General features: G+C 47.5%; 1 protein-coding gene across 1 annotated transcript in view; it reads right to left on the reverse strand.

Moving 5' to 3' along the window:
• The window catches only part of SCN10A (sodium voltage-gated channel alpha subunit 10), a gene marked incomplete at both ends in the record, with an annotated part of 91,047 nt that overhangs the window by 54,882 nt on the left and 14,354 nt on the right, over positions 1–21,811 (reverse strand). The window contains 8 exons of the mRNA XM_080715868.1: positions 1,047–1,340; positions 4,870–5,040; positions 5,723–5,920; positions 6,050–6,191; positions 9,679–9,742; positions 10,189–10,407; positions 11,788–11,879; positions 12,784–12,912. Of these exons, the coding sequence (XP_080571994.1) occupies positions 1,047–1,340; positions 4,870–5,040; positions 5,723–5,920; positions 6,050–6,191; positions 9,679–9,742; positions 10,189–10,407; positions 11,788–11,879; positions 12,784–12,912 (1,309 nt within the window). The remainder of the gene's footprint in view (positions 1–1,046; positions 1,341–4,869; positions 5,041–5,722; positions 5,921–6,049; positions 6,192–9,678; positions 9,743–10,188; positions 10,408–11,787; positions 11,880–12,783; positions 12,913–21,811) is intronic.

A 21,811-nucleotide genomic window follows, 5' to 3' on the forward strand; every position in this document is an offset into this window, starting at 1 on the left:
CCAGGGATTCCCAGGCTTCTTCCTTCTGGGTAGCAGTTGCCAGCTGTGGACCTCTACCTAAGCTCGTGGGTTCTATGTGGCAGCCCCTGGTGTACGACTGCGGCTCTTGATGGGTTCTGATCCTGGTCCTGTCCTCCACTCTTGGCACAGATGTGGTAATGGCTCCCTACTGTTGCTGGTCTCTCGGTGTCTGCCTCTAGTTATCTCCCTGAGCCCAGTCCCTATCTTTGTAATACTTGACCAAACTTTCTGCTTGTGCCCTGTTTCTTGCTGGGACCCTGATTCACGCAGCATCTGATCAGGTTGAGCTCATGCAACTCAGCTCCTAAGACCTCACCAAGTCAGCAGCACCGTGTGATGCTCTCTCTGCAAGTCTGTTCGCAAAGTGCTCTGCGTCCCTGGCTAGCCAGAGAGGGCAAAGGAAAAACACTAGAAGCATCATTACTGAAACTGGAGAGAGAGTTCAAATGAAGTCGCAGCCCCCAAGCCAATGAGGAGTCCCTGATTTGCATGGATTCTGTAATTCTGCTAAAACGTGCTGGGCAATTAGTTAGCATTGTGTGCTCATGCGCACATTTTGTCAAGTTCTTCCTTCTGGGAGTAAAGCAAGGGTACATCGCTTCTACCAAGATCTGTTCTGAGCACCTCCCAGAATTTTTCTGGGTCCCACTTGCCATACCTTGAATAATTTGTGCAAGACCACAGGCAAGTAGAGAGGGATTTCAGTTTTTTCTTATACCTCACACCCACTCGGGGAACAAGTAGGGTGATCTCTGCTGCAGTGGTGGTGAGTGGGGACAGAGGAAATGTGGGAACAAGCGGCAAGAATGTGCATCACTGTTCTGCAGAGGAAACATCTTGTTTGACCTCCAGTAAACCCTGTCGTTCTCTCTGGGGTCTCCTGTCCTATCTATAAAATGGGGGTTAGATGACATAGGCAGAGAAATAATAGCAAAAGGACCCCTCCATTGGTGATGTTCAGGGCTTCTTGGCCAGATATTCTGGCTGGGAGGCAACCTAAGAGCCCGCACAGCATGCAGACTCACCGAGTGTTCAGTGGCTCCAGGGACAAGCTCATTACTGGGTGGCATGGGGTGTCCCTCTTCTCCATGCCCCGAGCCCAGGCTGGATGGTGGAGGCACTGGGCTCCTGGAGAGTGGGCCTTGCTGTCCGATACCTCTGCTCAGGAGCAGGGAGCCCCGGTGGCTCTCATGGTCTCCGAGGAAGACTCCGTCATCTGTGAGCCCATCAGGGAATGAGAGGTCTCTGCCAGGGGCTCGGAAATGGAACACGCTGCTGTGGCTGGCCCGGCGTCTCCCAGAAGTAAGGCCTAGAAAAGACTGGGCAGTGCCCCAGGGGAGCAGGGAGGATGCTGGGCTGGACACTGGTCCTCCCACAAAGCCAGGACTCATGTTCCCCCACCTACTTCCAGTTCAAGACCTTATTCTCGTGACCTTGTAGCTAAATAGAGACAGAGCTAGAGGCTATGATTTATCTACAGATCTAGTCAGACATGAGGATGAACAGGGATATTGTAGACAGACATGAGGAAGGCCAGGAGCAAAAGGGAGATTACAGAGTGCTGAAGATCAGCAAACAGGTCACTGGGGCCAAGATGATGTCACAGGATAACCTGGTCCGGGAAGGGCCACAGGCTGGACAAAGCTTTCTTAATTCTCTTCTCTCCGCGCAAAATTGTGGTCCAAGGAGACACTATTATGCACGCCAGGACCCACACATGCTTAGAAAGTGGTTGTTGAATGGGCAAATGCACTTTATTCTCTGAAAATTAGGTTGTACAATTCATCACTTCTAGTCTGTACAAGCATGAGGGTTTGTATTGCAAAGGAGGAGACAAGAGCTTTATAGTGTAATGAGTTTCCAGCACCCCTTGAAGCAAGCTTTGAATAGTCAACAATGGGGAGATGGAAGGAAGAGTTGCAACCTCATTTCCAGGAAGAATAGTGCCATTCTTCCAAATCAATACACACTTCCCATCAGAATCTTCCACACAGAGAACTGTGTGGCTTACAGATTCCAGAGAAAAAGAGGTAATTCATAGGCCCAGGTCCTGTCTTCTGGCCCTTCCTTCCTTCCTTCCTTCCTTCCTTCCTTCCTTCCTTCCTCCCTCCCTCCCTTCCTTCCTTCCTTCCCTCCTTCCTCCTTCTCTCCCTCCCTCTCTCTTTCTTTCTTCTTTCTTCCTCTTTTTTTGTGGTACTGGAGATTGAACACAGGGGGATTCAACCTCCAACCTATACCCCCACATCTATTTTTTTTGGTGGTGCTGGGGTTCCTGGAAGCCTCTGGGCTACACTCCCAGACCTATTTTATATTTTTATTTGGAAACAGGGTCTCTTAAGCTAGCGAGGCTGCCTTTGAACCTGCGTGATCCTCCTGTCTTCGCCTCCCAAGCGCGGGGATTTCTATTTTTTTTAAAACAGGTCTTGCTAAGTTGCTGAGGCTGGTCTTAAACCTGTGATCCCCAGCCTCTCAAGTATTCCAATTATAGGCATGTACTACCATGCCCAGCATATACGTAGTATTTCTAAAGTCTAAACATTGACTCCCTCACAAACTCTGATCATGCTGCTCACTCCCTCTCCCCCTGAATTCCTCTTATTTACTAAATTAATAAGGGGGACATCTTGCTGGATAAACTCCTCCTCACTTCTCATCCTCTCCCCCACAACTGAAGTTTCTTTTCTTGATAATTTGGAGCCAAATTTTGTTGAGCAACCGCCATTGCAAGCCCAGTAGTATAACTTGGGCATTCTTTGCTTAGAATGCGCGGTCAAGGACTACCAAACTCACAAAAATCCATGACTCTCTCCCACTTTGGGAGAAAATTGGCAAATCCGTTTTAAATATGGGAAGACTGAGTTATTGGTACGCAGGCACCAAGACAACCAATGCAGAAAGTGAGAAGAACACTTTAAACCCAGTGTTTAATGACCAGCGCCTGTTTGGCCACCATTTATTCCAGGATTAACCTATTTGGCCAAAGATGGGCAATGACCTCAGAGTCTCAGCATCAGCATTGCCTAAAGAAAAAGGTATCATCAATGCAGCCGACTGGTCTCCTGTGTGCTCCTGAAAACTCCCGCATCGTCTCTCCTACATCTTATCCTCAACCATCTCACTACTATTGGTCAGAAAATGGCTCTGTGTAAAAACTGCCTGAGATCTATTTAGCTAACAGGTGATCACGCTGGGAAAGAGGAAGGAGGCACCTTCTCGAATGGTCTCCAATTGACCAGTCAGCATTAAAGAAGAACCCAGATGCCATCTCCCTATCTTTTCCCATGTGTGTTCTGCTTTCTGCTTGGAAAACACACCCCTCCAAACCCTCCAACATCTTCAATGAATGGAGGAGCCCCTACACACTCTTTATTATTCAACTCAAATTATCTTCCTCCAGAAAGCCTTTCCTGACATCCACCTACCCCCACAAGAGTGGGTGTTTCCCCATCTATTGCTAAAACCCCATGTGCATGTGTGTCTCTAATACAGTATTCAACACATAAGCTGTTTTTATATCCACCTCTTCCACTCACATGGAAATCCCTACAAAAGAGGCCATATTTTAGTTCCCTTGCTATACCAAGAACCTAGTACTGTTGCATGAACAAGACACAGTGTCTCTTGTTTATTCCTTCTGCAGGTAAGTCTAACTGGAGACAAGACGCACACATACCAAACAATTCTTGGACACCCAGGTGCTGGGCTCTGCGGGGCTGGCTGAATGGGGTAGGGAAATCAAAGCCCAATTCAGAGCACCACTGACATTTCTGCAGAGGCGGTGATTCATCCTGCTCTGAGATTGGCAGATCCCCAGGCAGATTCCCTTTGAAAGATCATCTGAACTGTGCCCTGAGCATGCCGGGTGCTGCTAAAAAGAGGCAGAGCAAGGGAGAGAAGGGCACAGGAGCACTTATGTACTTCAGTGTGGGCGTGCCAGGCCAGAGTGTAGTGTGTGTGTGTGTGTGTGTGTGTGTGTGTGTGTGTGTGTATTGCAGAAAACTAGAACATCTTTTAGATGAGTGCAGGAAGAAAGAATGAGAGGGTATTAGGAGAGTCATAGGAGCTGGCAAAATGGCCACATGGATTCCTCTTTCTGAGCTATTAGTGTAGGCACTGCCCTCCCATAAAAGGGGTATCGCCTCTCAGGCCTACGGAAAGGGGAGGTTTGGTGTGCCCAGGATTTTTAATGGGCAGAGAAGTGGTGGAAAGGAATTTGGTGACAGAAATTGGCATGGGAACCTTGGAGCAGAAGGTAGAAGGTTATGATGGGGCCAGAATTGCTATGGGGTCTAAGGCGAGGTACTGAAGCTATTCCCAGGCTGGACTGTGTCACAGAAATGGGTGCAGTGATCTTCTGTGTCTACAAGAGACAGTAAGTGACAGCTGGAGCCTCAGGCAATGCCAGAGACATGGAATCAGAAGTCTGTGAGTGAATCAGCACCAAGGATAGTGAGCCCGGCTCTCCGGCTCCAGGACCACCACAGAGCAGACCAGAGCGCCACGGGGAAGCTGACCTTGAGCATCCTAGAATCACTCCCGCCCCCGCCAGCTAACTGAGCAATCCTGGAACCTGGGAGCCATCCCAGACCCCCTCATCTTTTCCCACATTCCAGTCTCAATCTTATTGACCCTTTCCTTCTAGAAAGGTCCTTATAATTAACCCTTTCCACCCTCCCCTGCTATGTGCCTCTGTCCTGGGTCGGGCTGCTGCTGGGGTGGGGTTTCTGGCTTACTATAACGTCCTCCTAATCTCCCCGTCCTCCTAATCTCTTCCCACATCAGCCCATTGCAGTCCAGGGCAGCCCAGGGGAGGGGTCTTGTGAGCACAAAGCTGAGCCTGTCTCTTACCATCCGGCGCTGGTTATAAGGCTCGGACTGCAGGGATTTGCCGTCTTCCGTGGAACCCTCGGACACTCTGGACTTCGCCCTGTGCCTTTCCTTACCGGCATTTTTGGAGGCTAAAGGTGACCCATTGTGGGAATGGAGAGAGGCGGTGTCAATCCCCAGCGCAGTCAGCACCTGCGGAAAACCACAGCAGCTGCAGCCAGTAGTGTCACGGGATGGGGATTGGAGATGGAGGGTGTCGCGGGACAGGGCATCACAGGATGGGGATCTGACACAGAGGAGATCAAGGGTTAGGCACTGCATGATAACGGAATTAGGATGTGAGGAACAGCCACTTCCAGCCCACTGCTCTCCCTTAAATCCTAGAGAAGACTGATGGTGTGCCATCCAGAACTTTGTGCCAGGTCAGTGTCCCCACCCCATGGCTTGTGGCAATTGCTAATGCTGATACTTGCGGCATCCCTGAGAAGATGTCCTTTGGCTGCCTTCTCCTGAGGCAGGCATGGAGGCACATGAGACCGCCCCTTGCCCCCAGGTAGGACTAACTGTGGTGTAGCTCAATTCCAGAGCTCCCCGTGTGCTGAGGCAGGAGGTGCTCTGGAGCTGAGGCCCCTGCACTGATTTGTTCCACCCCACCCCACCCCATCCTTCTTCCTCTACTCCTGTCTCCTAAAAAAGACTCCCTTAATAAACTACTTGTACGAGAACCCTTCCCCAGGTCTGTCTGTCTGTCTCTCTCTCTCTCTCTCTCTCTCTCTCTCTCTCTCTCTCTCTTTGAGATGAACCTCACCTAAGACAGACCCTGTAAAGCACGTGCACAATGGGCTTCACACAGCATCTTTTGCCCCTCACAAACCTCCTGCTCCTTCCGGAGCATCTCCAGGGCCTCCTGGAATTTCTTCTCCTTTGCCTCAATCTCAGCAATTGTTGCCTGATTCTGCTCCTCATATGCCATCGTGACCACAGCCAAGATCAAGTTGACTAGGTAGAATGATCCCAGGAAGATGACAAGCACAAAGAAGACCATGTACATCTTCCCAGAGGCTCTGAGGGTCTGCAGATTTGAGGGAAAGAAGAGAGACCTGGACCTGCAGCACATGCCAGGGCCCTCTTGGAGAAGCACTGCCATGCGGCTGATCCCTGGCCTCCACCTGAGCTTGTATGGGGACCGGCGGACCAATACCTGCTGGTAGAGGCGCTCCCAGGAATCCTGCGTCATGAGGCGGAATAGCGAGAGGAAAGCCCAAGCAAAGGAATCGAAGCTGGTGTAGTTAAAATCCGGGTTGCTAGAGGTTTTAATGCAGGTATAATCAGGGGGACAATGGCTGCAGGAAGAACAGAGAAGGGGGTTGAGAGCATCTTCCTGCTCACTGGGTGCGGGAAAACCATGGGCTTTGAAGTCAGAGATCAGAGTTCAAGGCCCAGCCTTCATCTTATAAGCTGGATGACCCTGGACACGTCATTCCTCTAGGATTCAGTCAATCTCAAGCATAAAATGGGGAGGCTAATACTTTTGTTCCCAAATTCCGTGTTTCGGGCAGTAGCCTGGGAAGGGCAGATGACTACCCAGACGTGATCCCATAGGTGTCCAGCTTTGCCAGTTCGCATCAGGAAGCGAAGATTCAGTAACAATAACATAGACTCCAATCATGAGCCCGCTGGCAGCGTCTGAAGACTTGTCCATCAAAGGCAGACTTCTATTAGCCAAATTCGCTGACAAATTATATACAACAATGAAAATAACACTTTCTACTTGTTGGGCACTTGCAGTGTGCCTCTCTCTCTCCCCTGAGTGCTCCACTAATACTGTAATTTAATCATCTCAATCATCTTTCCTTACCAGTGAGGAAGCTGGGGTTCAGAGGGGAGATGGTTGCCTAAAACCACATAGGTTCCAATGTATTCCGTGGAAAGGGGGGGACCCTTTTCATTAAGTAACCCGATACACAGCCCAGACAACCAATGAATGGTGGAAAAAGAGAAGCAGATGTGTGTAGACAGCAGCATGGTGGGAGCTGGACTCCCCTCTCTCTTGGCGGGGAGGTGTTAAGCAGTGTCTCCTGGCTCAGGGCATGTGAGGTGTTCTCATCCACCCAGGGGGGTTAAGTAATCAGAGACAGTGACTCCATGAGTGAAGTTTAGGATCCTTTGCCCCTCAGAGGGATTCCCAACGCCATCCTCTGGGACTCTCCTACTTCCATACATCCTTGCGAACACACAGCCTCAGAGCCCACAGAACTGACTAGAATGCAGACAAGTGCTCATCAATTCTAGTTCTGTCTGCCCCTTGATTTTGCCAGTTTCCTGACTCTGTTTACCCACATGTGAAGCCAGTCTCTTTCTTCCTCCATCAAGAAGCCAGTGAACCCATGCACTGTGGGATTCCTAGTTGACCCAGAGGGCAGGCTTGTTTCTACGCCATCCCTAAAACCCCACCCCGGGCTACCCATCAATAGCTAGTGACCTGCGTGTCCATAGTTCACTGCTCCAAGGATTACACGGTGCAGAGTCTCTTACATGGCTCCTCCCCTTATCATGTTTGCAGCCTGTGAAGTTGCTAACATATATGTTCTCCATGGTGTAACATTTTGTCTAGGTATGAAGGATTTTTTAAAAATTGGTTCTGGTGGTGTGCACTTGTATTTCTAATACTTGGGAAGCTGAGACAGGAAGATCATAGGTTCAAAGACACCCTCAGCAACTTAGCAAGGCTGTCCACAACTTAGTGAGTTCCTGTTTCAAAATAAAATTGGGCTGCAGGGGTAGCGTGGAGGTAGAATGCCCCTGGGTTTAATCCCCAGTACCACAAAACCAACCAACTAAAACCAAACAAAAACAAAAACAAAAACAAAAATCCCTGGTGGTTTATAGGTTGAATTTAGCCTGCAAAAATATTTTGTTTCATCAATACAATATATAGACATTTGGGGGAACAAGTAGCAAGTTGATAGTTGGAAGATTCCATATGAAAATCTAAATTCCCTGTCCCTTTTTAAAAAGTTGCAAGAGCTGGAAACAGCAGACCCGCATTTCCACACAGCAATGCAGGCTGGACTGAGCGGTGGCCGCCCCTCAGCTGGGCGCAGCCTCCCGGTTGCCATGGTGCCTCCTGGCTCACTCTCCTCCTCTGCTGTCATGTGTCTGACCTCTGAAAGAATTTGAAATTGCAAAGTGTTATGTATGCATGTTTTTTTTTTTGTCTGTTATGTACGAATAATGAAACCCAGAAGACAGAGTTAGCTGTGATGATTAAGTGTGGAGTGTTTGACACTTGTGCTTAATAAATATGAGTTTTTCCCTTTTTTTTTTTGCAAAAAATGGCTACAGCTCTTTCCCTTCCAGTGCCCACACCCTTAGCAATAGGACCTTGCATCTCTTTCCACTGAGAGCTGAAGTCTGTTTCTCTACCCCTTGGGTGGATACTGGCTGGGAACTTGCTTTGGTAGTGGAACACAGAAAGAGCGACCTTGTGACTTTTAAGTCTAGACTTTAAGAGGACTCTCACACTTCTTCTGTTTCTCTTGGAATGCTGTCATTGCATGAGAAGAGGCCCAGGCCAGTCCTCAGGGTGTGAGAGACACCCTACCAGCCATCTCGCTCCTAATCTCTCCACTATCTGCAGACACATGGATGATCCCAGTCAATACCAGCCAATGAGCACCTGATCCCAGCTCAAAACGCTGATTCACAGAATCATAAGCCAAAGAAAGGTGGTTGCTGCTGGGTGTGGTGGCACACGCCTTGTAATTCTGGTACCTGGGAGGCTGAGACAGGAGGATTGCAGGTTTGAGGATAGCCTCAGCAACCTAGCAAAATTCTCAGCTACTTAGTAAAACCCTGTTACAAAATAAGAAACAGAAAGGTCTGGGGGTATAGCTTGGAGGTGGAATGCCCCTGGGTTCAATCCCTATTACCATACACACACAAAAAAAGAGGTTGCTTTTTTTTTTCAGTACTGGGGACTGAACCCAGAGGCATTCTACCTCTGAGCTACATCCCCAGCCCTATCTTTTATTCTTTATTTTGAAACAGGGTCTCATTGAGTTGCAAAGGGCCTTGCTAAGTATCTGAGGCTGCCCATGAACAGCGATCCTCCAGTCTCAGCCTCTGGAATGCTGGGATTACAAACGTGCGCCACCACACCTGGCTAAGGTTGCTGTCTTAAGTCACAAAAATCTCGGATCATCTTTCACAAGGTGTATGAGTGAGCTTTTGCTATGTAACAGATTACTTGATCCAGGAGGAGCAAATAAAATGCCATGTGAGAAATGACCTGCCCTAGGAGGACAAGTGTAATGGCTTGAATTTGCGGTGTCCCCCAGCCCTCACAGAAGCGGGGCGGCAATGCTGGGAGCCGGGCTTGGTTATAATCTCAGCAGTGGATGCACCCATTATAATGTATTTATCTGGGTGGTGGGTGGAGAAGGTGAGTCTCTGGGATTCAAGCTTTGGACTATAAATCGTTCCTCTTCCCTTCACTCTCTTTCTTTGCTTCCCGCCTCCATGATGTGAGGATTGAAGCCGTATCCTTTCTCTTTGCTTCTGGACCGTAACTGGTTCCCGGCCTCACAAAGACTGAACTCAAAATTCCCCAAACTGTGAGCAAATCAATCACCCTTCCTCTAAGTTGTATGGTCAGTGCTTGGACTATATCTGTGAGAATGTTGATGACTAATGCAAGGATGGAAAAGGCCAGGACCCATTCACTTTACATCTTCCCCACAACTTGTAACACAGCCTCTGCTCAGAAGATGCTGAGGACAACCGAGAAAGAATGGCCGGGCACGGGGGCTGCCAGTGTTGGGTACTTACCCTGCGTCAGATCCATTGCCGCACAGTAAGTAATCAGTAGTGCCTGGCTTTCTAATGTAGCGATCTGCCAGAGAAAGGAGGAACTGAGCTTCACAGATGCCACTGAACCCTCAGGCCAGGTCACGCAGCAGACCTGATGCTTTCCAAGTCTTCTCCCTGAGTGAGCTGAACCCCCTTGGGTGTGCATGCTCTGTGGGTGCGCACACTCTGTGGGCACCCTGGGCCCTTGCAAAAGGGGAAGGTCACATCTGAGAAGAGCCAACCAGGGACTTGGCTCTGAGCCTCCCCCAGGAGAGCCAGGGTGACTCACTTCTGGATCCAAAGCTCATTGCCTTGTAGAAGGGACAATGGGAGACAAGAAATGGGGACCCCAAAGGAAAACCCAGCCTGGAGAGGCACTTCAGTGGGAAGGAGGCATCAAAACTCATGAACTCACCCCCTTGTCTCTATGTCCACCTGGTCCCAAGGCCCCAACCAGACCTTGGGCTCCACGGCAGAAGTTCCACTCACCTGTTATTTGCGATGAATTATAAGTGCCTGTTATTTGTGATGAGTTGTAAGTGCTGTTGTCCAGGATGATGAGATTCATGACACATTTGTTCTTGAGGTTGCCCTTGAAGAGCTGTAGGCCCACCAGGGCAAAGACACTCAGGCAGAAGACGGTGAGGATGGTCACGTCGGCCAGCTTCCTCACCGAGTGGATGAGGGCCCCCACGATGACCTTCAGCCCTGTGGGAAGGTGACCGGGCATCTTAGCCTTCCTCTCCACCCTCTGCACACAGGGGTGAAGGGCTCACAGACTCTAGGACAGTCCCAAGGTTAGCTCCGCATCTCAACCTTGCAATTGCCCCGAAATGGGACCAAGCACAGACTCTACTGTCCTCAGGATGAAGATCCAGGCAATGGATTTCCTTTCTTTTTCTTCTTCCCTCCCTCCCTCCCTTCTTTCCTCCCCCCTCCCTCCCTCTCTCCCTTCCTTTCTCCTTCTCCCTCTCTCCTCCTTCTTTCCTCCTTTTTTTCTTTTTTTTGTGTGTGTGGGGTTACTGGGGACTGATCCCAGGGCATTCTACCTCTGAGCTACACCTCTAGCCTTGTCATTATTATTTTATTTTGAAACAGGGTCTCTCTATGTTGCTGAGAATCTCGCTACTTGCTGAGGCTGTCCTGGAACCCACGATCCTGCTGTCTCAGCCTCCTAGGTATTGGTATTACAAGCATGCACTACCATGTCCAGCCAGGCAATGCATCTTTTAAAAATCATCTTAAGGCTAATAAATTCCTGATACCAGCCATTCAATTCTTAAAAAGGGGCTTTCACTCTGCAGTCAGCATTTCCATTTCCCTGCTAAGGGGTGGGCATTCTCAGGAGAGAGATGAGACTATTTTTCAGGGCACAGGGAGTTCATTTTGGCCTCACTGCCCCTCCCCTAAACCAGCGGGGGATAAGGCATCACCACTGGGCTACAGGTGACAACAGTGATCGTGGATGCTCAGTAAGATGAGCTCGGGGACCACTCTTATTTCTGGGCTTCCTGTAATCAAGAATCCTAACTTCTTTCTCTTCTGCAGGTCCAGTGACGGAGCCGAGGCTCAGACTGAACTCCAGCCTACTTTGTCTCTTCCTCTCCATTTGGAGTTTACAATTTGAGTTTAAGGTCTACTTGAAAATCTAACTGGGAGCCGGGCGTGGTGGCGCACGCTTGTAATCCCCGCGCTTGGGAGGCTGAGGCAGGAGGATCGCACAGGTTCGAAGCTACGTAGTGAGGCTCTCAGCAACTTAGTGAGACCCTGTTTCCAAATAAAATATAAAATAGGTCTGGGAGTATAGCTCGGAGGTAGAAAGTCCCTGAGTTCCACCCCTAGTGCCACCAAAACAAAAACACCTAACTGGGAATCTTGCTTTGACCCTACAGAACAGCCGGCCCCCAGGTCTCACTAGTGGTGAGGCCGTGGGCTCAAGTTTTCTATGCTCGAGGCCTACGTTTCTTAGTCCCTAAGTCAGGACAGTCGTCCTTATCCTGGAATTTCACGGTGCTTTTGTGAAACTGAAGAAGATCAATGGTCAGGCTGCAGAGGCTAACATTTACTGTGTGAACAGCAGTGGCTCACCCGGAATCACGGATACTGTCTTCAGCGCTCTGAGCACCCGGAACGTCCGCAGGCCCGAGATGCCTCGGAGATCGATCGCTGTCCCGACATACCTGTGGGACCAGACGTCAGTCAGCGCTTCTGCAAGCAGAGGTGGCCAGGCCTGCACACAGCACACAGGGATGATGGGGGCCAGGACAGACACAGAGAGTCCGGAGGCACTGCCCCCCAGGTGCGCATAACTGAGTCCTCATCACGGCCGCCTCCGAAGACACCATTTCAGCAGCTGCACGCCCACCTAGAGGCTCTGGGTACCACACAGACGGGTAGACGCCCAAACACACAGCCTTGGCCAACCCAGATCCTCAGACATGGCTCCTCAGGGAGATACAGGCCTCCCTGCTGGGGAGGTACCTCACATGGCTGGGGTAAATTCTGTCTCCTCCGTTTTGGCCAGTTATTAGCTCAGAGGTCCTTCTCTCTCCCTCCCTCTCTCCCTCCTTTCTTTTGGTCTGAATTCAGAAGCATTCTACCTCTGAGCTATACCCTTATCCCTGTTTATTTTATTTATATTATTATTATTATTTTGCAGGTCTGGGGATGGAACCCAGGGGCATTCAACCTCCAAGCTACACCCCCTGCCCTACTTTTTATTTATTTTGAAACTGGGTCCCACTGAGTTGCGGAGGGCCTCACTAAATAGCTGAGGCTGTCCTCCAACTGCGATCCTCCAGTTTCAGCCTCCCAAATGCTGGGATTACAAGCGTGTGCCTCCACGCCCAGCTTAATTTTATTTTTTTTAACAGGGTCTCGCTAAGTTGCTGAGGGGGCCCTTGTTAAGTTGTCGAGTCTAGCCTAGAACCTGTGATCCTCCCGTCTCAGTCTCCCAAGTGCTGGGGTCACAGATGCACGCCACCAGAAGATGAAGTCTGACTTGTCCCTGTGGGTACGGACCAGCCTTGAGAGAGCCCCCAGGGCTTAGGGTTCCAGGTGAGGGAGCTGAGGGGAAGTACTCACGCCAGGGTAATGACACTGAAGTCCAGCCAGTTCCAAGGGTCCCGCAGGTATGTGAACTCATTTAGACAAAATCCTCTCGCCAGTATCTTAATCAAAGCTTCAAACGTGTAAATGACCGTGAAGACGTACCTGAGGAGGACAGAAGGGTCATTAGCTGTGCTCCAGGGAGAGCTCAGGGGTTCCTCCTGGAGGTGCGGGGCTGTGGGGGAGGAAGGTGAGTTTGGATCTGAAGAGAGGGATGTGGAGCTGAGGTTGGGAGTGCAGGAATATTTCTGGAATGTTCCAGATCTCCCTATGACCTGTGATCGTGGTTCCCACACCTTGGCAAATATTAGATCCTCCCGAAGGGCTTGCTCAAACAGATGTCTAGACTCTGTCCTGAGGGAGTGACCCAGCAGGTCTGGGCGGGACCCAGGAACGTGGATTTCTAACACAGCCCCAACTGATGCAAATGTACTGGCCTCGGGAATCGCCCTTTGAGAGCCACTGACCCAAAGAGTTTGCCAAGTGTGGTGGCGCACGCTTGTAATCCCAGCATTTGGGAGGCCGAGACAGGAGGATCGCGGTTCGAGGACAGCCTCAGCTACTTAGTGAGGCCCTCTGCAACTCAGTGAGACCCTGTTTCCAAATAAAGAATAAAAAATTGGGCAGGGGGTGTAGCTCAGAGGTCAAATGCCTCTGGGGTCCATCCCCAGACCCGCAAAAAAAAAAAAAAAAAAATAGGGCTGGGGTAGCTCAGAGGTAGAATGCCTCTGGGTTCCATCCCTAATACCACAAAAAAGAACGACAAAAAAAAAAAAATTCCAACTGCACACAGATTTCACACAGTTTTGGATATATTAAAAATTTTAAATTATAAACATATATTCTGGACTTACAAACAGACCTTTGATTAAATATGCCAAATAGAACATATGTATTTACCTCCACCTTTCCTGAAACCCTTCTAAAATGATATAGTAAAGCATTTCTTTTAAAGGCATAAACTTACAGGACAAACTTCACACACGGGGAACCGACAATCCTGGAAGCTAAAGAGAAGAGCGATGGGTGAGCGGAGCGGACCTCGGGACGCCGGCCAGAGCGCCAGGCGCGGCCCGGCTGCGCGGAGCCTCCGACTGCGCACCGCCCTGAGCCGGGGCTTCCGAGGAGGCCGGCCGCGGGGACTGCGGGGTCCCCACGCGGAGTGGGCTTTCTAGACCCCACTTTGCACCGTCCACTCACTGAGGCATGGTGCTCTCTGCTCCAGAGGCAGAACAAGAGGGAGTGAGCTGCAGCAGAAACACATGCGTGTGTGCACGTGCACACACATGCACGCAATTGCATATTGAAAATAGACACCCTTCTTTCTTCATGTTGGTCCTAAAAGGCAGCCAGGTTTATGGCTCAAGATGAAGCTGCTGCACTTTAATAAGAACAGCCAGCGAGGGAGCATCGGGACCTGAGGGATACTCCTAACACCAAAGCAGCAGCAACAAGGACCACACACACACACGCTCACACACTCACTCACATACACACTCACACACACACTCACACACCTACTCACACACCTACTCACATACACACCCACTCACACACACATGCACACAATGCACACACTCACAAACTCACATGCAACACACTCACACACACTCACTCATACACTCATACTCACTCACACACACTCACACATGCACACACACACACACTCACAACTCACTCACATACACACCTCACACACTCACACACTCACACACCTCACACACACGCACACATTCACTCAATACACACACGTACAACTCACTCATATACACGCACACACTCACACTTACTCACACTCACACACATACACATACGCACTCATACTCACACATACACACACACGCACACACGCACACACTCTCACACACATGTGTGCGCGCACTCACACACTCACACACTTCACACTCGCACACACATACACACACTCACACACTCACTCACATATACACACAAACACACACACTTCACACACGCACACTCACACACTTCACACACGCACACACACACAAACACACACTCACATACACACACTCACACTTTCCCACGCTCACACAAACACTCACACACTCACTCACATACACACACTCACACACACTTTCACACACTCACACATACACACACACCCACACACTCACATACACACACACTTACACATACACACACACACTCACACATACAAACAAAACCTGAACCGAATGTGGGGGGGAGATGTAAGAGACAATGCAGAGACCAAAAGGAGAGAGAGAGATAGAGAGGAGAAAGATAGATGACAGAGAAATATCACTGATATTTTTAAAGAGTTAAGAGGTAAGATAAACACTTATTAAAACAAGAATAGAAAGCTACAAAGAAACACTCAAGAATGAAACAGAGGACTTCCGGGAAGATGACGATCGAGAAAAGCGGGGCTTAAGAGCCCCTCTAACAACCAATCTCCATTACCACAAAATCAGCGCCTTTCATAGCCAGAAAACACCATCACCAGAGAAACAAAAAAATCACCAGGCTCCAGAGAGAAAGCAGACTGAGAACAGAGCTCAGAGCCACAGGGGAGATACACTGGCCTCACGCCCGAGGACGCGGCAGCAGCGCCATACTGCCGGCAGCAGCGGCGAGTTCACCGGACGGCTACAGCAAGCCGAGGTGAGCCGCTGCAGAACAGCCAGGCGGGATCTTTCGGCGCAGGGAGCATCTAAAGCTCCCAGTGGCTGAGCTCGGCACACGCTGCAGGGACTCAGAGTGGAACTCAAAACCAAGAAGAAATACGCCAGCCTCATGGCTGAGGGCATGGCAGCAGCGCCATATTGCCACTGGCGGCCGCAGCAGCAGCGAATTCACCGAGTCCAGTACAGCTACATCTGCGAACTCAAGAACAGTGAGTCAAATTGCGGGCCACAGAGGAGAAATCCCAGCTCCCTGGGACTTGACCCAGTGGGGGAGTGGCGGTGGCAGAGATATCACACCATAGGAAAACGGGCAACCTGGCACCCTCCATGGTCTAAAGCAGCCTCTATCGACTCCCTGGGTCTGAGACTCTGTGATACAACCCAGTAAAGGAGTAGTGGGGTCTGAGATACCACAGACTCAAGATCCAGAGCACCTTAAGTGAAGTCATAGTGACCCAAGGGAAGAACCCAGAGAAGGCACAAACTTCTGAAATCATGGGAAAGAGGAATAACACTGGAGCAATGAATGCCCACAACTCCACAACATCAGAACCTGATAAAACAGAAATTCAGAGATTTCTAGAAGATCAAATCAGGAAAATAACTGTAGAAATAATAGAGGTGCTTCGAAAAGAACTCAGAGAGAGCCAAAAAGAGATAAAGGATGCAATTAATGAAGTAAAGGCCTCAATTCAAAGCACAAACAACCGATTAGAACACATGGAGAACAGAATCTCGCTCTTAGAAGATGATCATTCCAAAAATGAACGCATAGTTTCTAATCTAGAAAAAAATATCCAACAGCAGGAAATCTCACAGAAAGTGGAACATAAAGCAGAAATGGGTAACGTGAGAAAGTGTGGAAATTAGAGAATCAGACAAGAAAGTGTGATATCTGACTAATAGGAGGTCTAGAAAAAGAATAAAAAATTGGAGAAAAGTCTCAAAAAATAACTCAAGGAAATTTCCCCCAACAGAAGGATCTATGTATTAAAAACATCCACAAACATTCAGGAAAATGCAGTTGAAAAGGTCAGATCAAGGCATAATGACATCACAAGGTTCTGGAACATTGAATTCAAGGAGAAGAGCTCCAATTTTTTTTGAGGGCAAAACAGGTCATTAAGGGTTGAAGATTCAAAGATTATGGGATTTCTGCCGCGTGTGGTGGTGCATGCTTGTAATCCCTTCATTCTTTATTTTGAAACAGGGTCTAACTGAGTTAAAAAGGGCCTCACTAAATAGCTAAAGCTGTCCTCAAACCATGATCCTCCTGTCTCAGCCTCCCGAATGCTGGGATTACAAACGTGTGCCATCATGCCCAGCTTGGCATAACCTTCAAAACTGTGAACATGCATATCTTAAATAAAAGTAAAAATCAAATTTAATTATGTGAATAACAGTCCTGCCTTTTCCTATCTATGAGAGACAAGATAGTGTTTGCAGCCATTCATGAAGAACTCTGCATCTGAGCCGGACATGGTGGTACACACTTGTAATCTCAATAATTGGGAGGCGGAGACAGGAGGATCACAGGTTCAAGGCCAGCCTCACCAACTTAGTGAGGCCCTGTACAACTTAGTGAGACCCTGTTTCAAAATTTAAAAAGAAAATATGACTGGGGATGCATATCAGAGGTAGAATGCCCCTGTTTTCAATCTCTAGTGCCACAAAAAATTTTAAAAAAAAGTAAGGAAAGAAAGGAAGAAAGAAAGAAATCTGTATCTGTCTGCAGAGCCCCTGAGCTGTCAGCCTCAACCATATCTTATTGGTTTCCCCTTCTGCTCTTCATGTTTGCTAAATGAGAAAATCTTAACTCAGAATTATAGGTTGTTGGGAAGCATTGATGGATGGATATTTCAGGCTTTTCAGATCAAACATAGATCCGGAAATTACAGAGAGAGCCCCCACTAAAGACTGTGTTCAGCGTTTCTCAGCTGAGGCCTGCAGGCGGACGGCTCCGCTCGGGAGAAAACCGAAGGCTCTGCCGGCATTGGGTTCTGGATGCTATTTCTTGGCGCCCATTTGCAGCTTTTGAGTGTGATTTTGAAAACCCCCAACGTGTGTTTCCCTAGGTGTTTTCTCCAGTGAGATGAGGAAAGTCACTGGTTACAGGGAGAAAGTCAAAGTCAGCTATGGAAGCCTTGGCACTGCTGTTCTGTTTAAGAAATCTTAAGCTGGGTGCAGTGGCGCACGCCCGTAATCCCAGCATTTGGGCGGCTGAGACAGGAGGATCGCGGTTCATGGACAGCCTCAGCTACTTAGTGAGGCCCTCTGCAACTTAGTGAGACCCTGCTTCAAAATAAAGAATAAAAAATAGGGCTGGGGGTGTAGCTCGGAAGTAGAATGTTCCATCCCCAGTACTGAAAAATAAAATAAAATAGCAAATGAAAATAGAGATGAGGGTATAGTTCAGAGGCAGGATGTCCCTGGGTTCAATCCCCAGTACTGAAAAAAAAAAGGAAAGAAAAAATATTGACAACTTCAGCCATTTTGAGGTATACAGTTCAGTGGCATTGAGTGTTTTTACAACATTGCAGATTTGCTGCCACCCACCTCCAGAACTTTTTCACCAGCTCAAAAGAAACGTACCGATTAAACACTAACTCACCATTTCCTGCTTCTTGGAACCCTCTCCTCTACTTTCGGTCCCCATAAATTTGCCCACACTACCTCCTTAACTAAGCAGGATCATGTTTTTGTTCTCTTGTATGTGGCTTGACTCAGCATGTTTTTTTTTTTCAGGGTTCATTTATGCTGTGACATATATCAGAATCTCATTATTTTTAAAGACCAAATAATATTCCATGGTTTCTGCACATATTAATTACATTTTGTTTATCCGTTTACCTATTGATGAACAGTTGGGTTATTTTTGCCTATTGGCCATTGCGAATAATTCTGCTACAGATCTGGGGTATAAGCTAACATATTTTTAAGTTTGTTTCATAGTCTAAAACAACTATTTTCTTAAGAAAGAAAATCTCTTCTTTTAAAATTAGTTTAATGGCTAGGCACAGTGGTGCACACATGTAATCCCAGTACTGGGGAGGCTGAGACAGGAGGATCACAGGTTCAAGGACAGCCTCAGTAACTTAATGAGTCCTCAGCAACTTATCAAGACCCTGTTTTGTTTTGTTTTATTTTAATTAATTAATTAATTAATTAATAGTGGTACTGGGGTTCCTGGAAGCCCTTCTACTTCCGGGCTACACTCCCAGACCTATTTTTATTTTTGGAAACAGGGTCTCTTAAACCAGCGTGGCTGACTTCAAACCTATGCCATCCTCCTGTCTCTGCCTCCCAAGTGCGGGGATTACAAGCGTGCGTCACCATGCCCGTTCAAGACCCTGTTTTAAAATAAACAACAAGGGCCGGAGTCTGTCTGTCTGTCTATCTATCTATCTATCTATCTATCTATCTATCTATCTATCTATGGAGTTAGTCAGAGTTAAATGCCCCTGAGTTCAATCCCCAGTACCATACACTTGTGGTACTATATTCCCTTCCTTCCTTCCTTCCTTCCTTCCTTCCTTCCTTCCTTCCTTCCTTCCTTCCTTCTTTTTTTCTATCTCTGAGCTACACCCCAGCCCTATTTTATTTTTTTATTTTGAAAGGATCTCGCCCAGTTGTTGAGGGTCTTGCTAAGTTGCTGAGGCTGGCCTTGAACCTGCAATCTCCGGTCTCATCTTCCCAAATAAATAAATAAATAAAAACTAGCTTCATGACGAGTAGGAAAAAAGTCATTAGACACTTTTCTCTGACATACATGGCGTACATATGCTGACACTGACTTAGTCACAGCTCTGTTTCACAATGAAGTAAAATGTGCCTTTGTTTGCATCTGTCGCTGTTATTGATTCTGAATGCCAGTCACATTACAAAGAATATAATATTCTCTAATAAAGGAATTCTACTGATCATTATCCTGGCTGCCTTTCCTTTACACCGTATTTGTAATTGATTTCGAAGCTGGTCTCATATCTTATCAGCAAGAGTACAGTTGTGCCTGTTTTTGATAAGAAGATGGAAGATGATCCCATAATCCTGGACCCTTCCCAACCTTTTACATCAGATCTGACAATCTGGCACCATAAAGCCGGATTTTGTGCTTGTACTAGAGATAGTCCATTGGTTAAAAAGTGAGGATGATGGCTTCATTGAAAAATATTATGAAAGTTTTGGGAGCTCTACATCCATTTGACAAAAACATTAACGAATAATAAATGAGGAAATGGGTCCAAGTGATGGTTGGTCTGACAAGATTCGATGATCGCTATTCATTGTCACGCTTTGTATTCTCTTACCTTTTTTTTTTTTCTTGCAGTACTGGGATGGAACTCAGGGGCATTCTACCTCTGAGCTACACCCCCAGCCCTACTTTTTTTATCCTTTATTTTGAAACAAGGTCTCACTAAGTTGTGGAGGGCCTCACTAAGTAGGCGAGGCTGGCCGTCAACCCGAGATCTTGTTTCCGCCTTCCAAGCCTGGGGATTACAAGAGTGTGCCACCACACCCGGCTTTTCTTACATATTTTTATCTGCCTTTGCAAGGTCATCCACATCTCTTCTCCATTTGTCTTGCAACAGGCAGATTCGTGCTGAATGTTCCCTACACCAAGCTGCTATAATTTTTTAACTGTTTTTCCAGAGTCTCTGTGTGGTCGGGGCCATCAGAAAGCCTCTCCAATGATCCAGGGCTGGAGGATGATGGGAAAATCCCCATACGCTCACCTCACTGATAACACTTTGGGCCCCTCTACATCTTCTGTCTCCTCCTGGAGCCTAAGCTGGCACATTCTCCCCAATTTGGGCCTTAGCGGTTCTCCAGTTTCTTTGTAAGCACAAGAAGGAATTAAAAACAGAATACATATTTATATCTTCCCAGAAACAGACAGATAGGTGAGCAGGCAGGAGGTAGGATTATCAGTGGGTAACCGAGCGAAGCTAAAGGTTCAGAAAGAGAGAGAGAGGGAGGGAGGAAGGGAAGGAAGATAAGGGATGGGAACCACTTGTGTGCACCAGATTGTATCAAGAACACAGGGCTGGGGTTGGCTTCTGAGTCTCCCCCCGGCTATCATTTATTTATTTCTTTCCTAAAAAGATACACAGCATGATTGACGGAGCCCCAGTCTATCCTGAGGATATTGATTCTCTTCCTCTGGGCTCCAAGCAACATGGCAAACAACTAACGGTTGTTATCAGTTTGCATTTAAGAAGTGAAATCTGGTCAGATGATTTTCACAAGGCCAAGGACGTCCGGCGCCACCTGTCACATGAAGTTTCAGGTCTACAAGCACATGGAAGATGTTTAGATCTTACATTTTTTCAAAGTGTATCTGTAAAGGGAATCGTGTCTTCCATTCACTGAATGTTAAATCTGATATAGAACGGATGTAAAATGACCGGGAGTGGAAACTGACACCCCTTTCAGAAGACAATTTGGCAATATCTCAAAGATTAAAAGTGAACACACTCCTTGGGCCAAGCAACCTTACTCCAGAAACTCACCCTTCAAATTTACCTCCATTATGAGCACAAAGACACGTGTGTTAGTCATCCACCAAAGAATTAATTGAGGTGGCAAAATATAAGCATTCTGTTGATTAGAATAAACATGGCCGTCTCTCAATAGGGAAGTCATTAAATAATTTTTGCCACATTCATGCAAGTGAAATCTATTCCAGCCAATTTCTACAAAACAGTTACTGCTGGGATTTTAATTTGTACCTCACTGAACCTATAGATTAATTTGGATAGCACTCACATTTCAACAGCAGTGAGCCTCCTAATCCAGTAACCTGAGATATCCTTCAATTTATTTAAGTATTTTAAAATTTCTCTCAATAATATTTCATCCTTTTTTCAGTATAAAGGCTTTGGGCATATTTTTTAATAACAGCTTTTGGATTTATTTGTTCAATGTTTTGCTATTCAATTTATTTTTATTTTTGTGGTACTAGGGATTGAACCCGGGCACTCTACCCCCAAGCTACACCCCCAGCCCTATTTTATTTTTATTTTGAAACAGGGCCTTGCTAGGTTGATGAGAATTTCACTACTTGCTGAGACTGTCCTCAAACCTGTGATCCTCCTGTCTCGGCCTCTCAAGTACTGGGATTATAGGTGTGTGCCACCAGGTTGGGCCCCAATTTACTTTTTCCTTTCGTTTGTTTTGTTCTTTTTATAGTTTTATGTTAGGTACTTAATTTTTTTCACTCTTTACTGATTAAACATACTATGCTAAGTTTTTTTTTATGGCACTGGAGATGGAACCCAGGGGCATTCTACATCTGAACTATACCCCAAGCCCTCTTTTTTTTTTTTTTTTCAGGGTCT

Source organism: Muscardinus avellanarius (assembly GCF_963383645.1).
Source record: "Muscardinus avellanarius genome assembly, chromosome: 18".
NCBI classification, from domain to species: Eukaryota; Metazoa; Chordata; class Mammalia; order Rodentia; family Gliridae; genus Muscardinus; species Muscardinus avellanarius.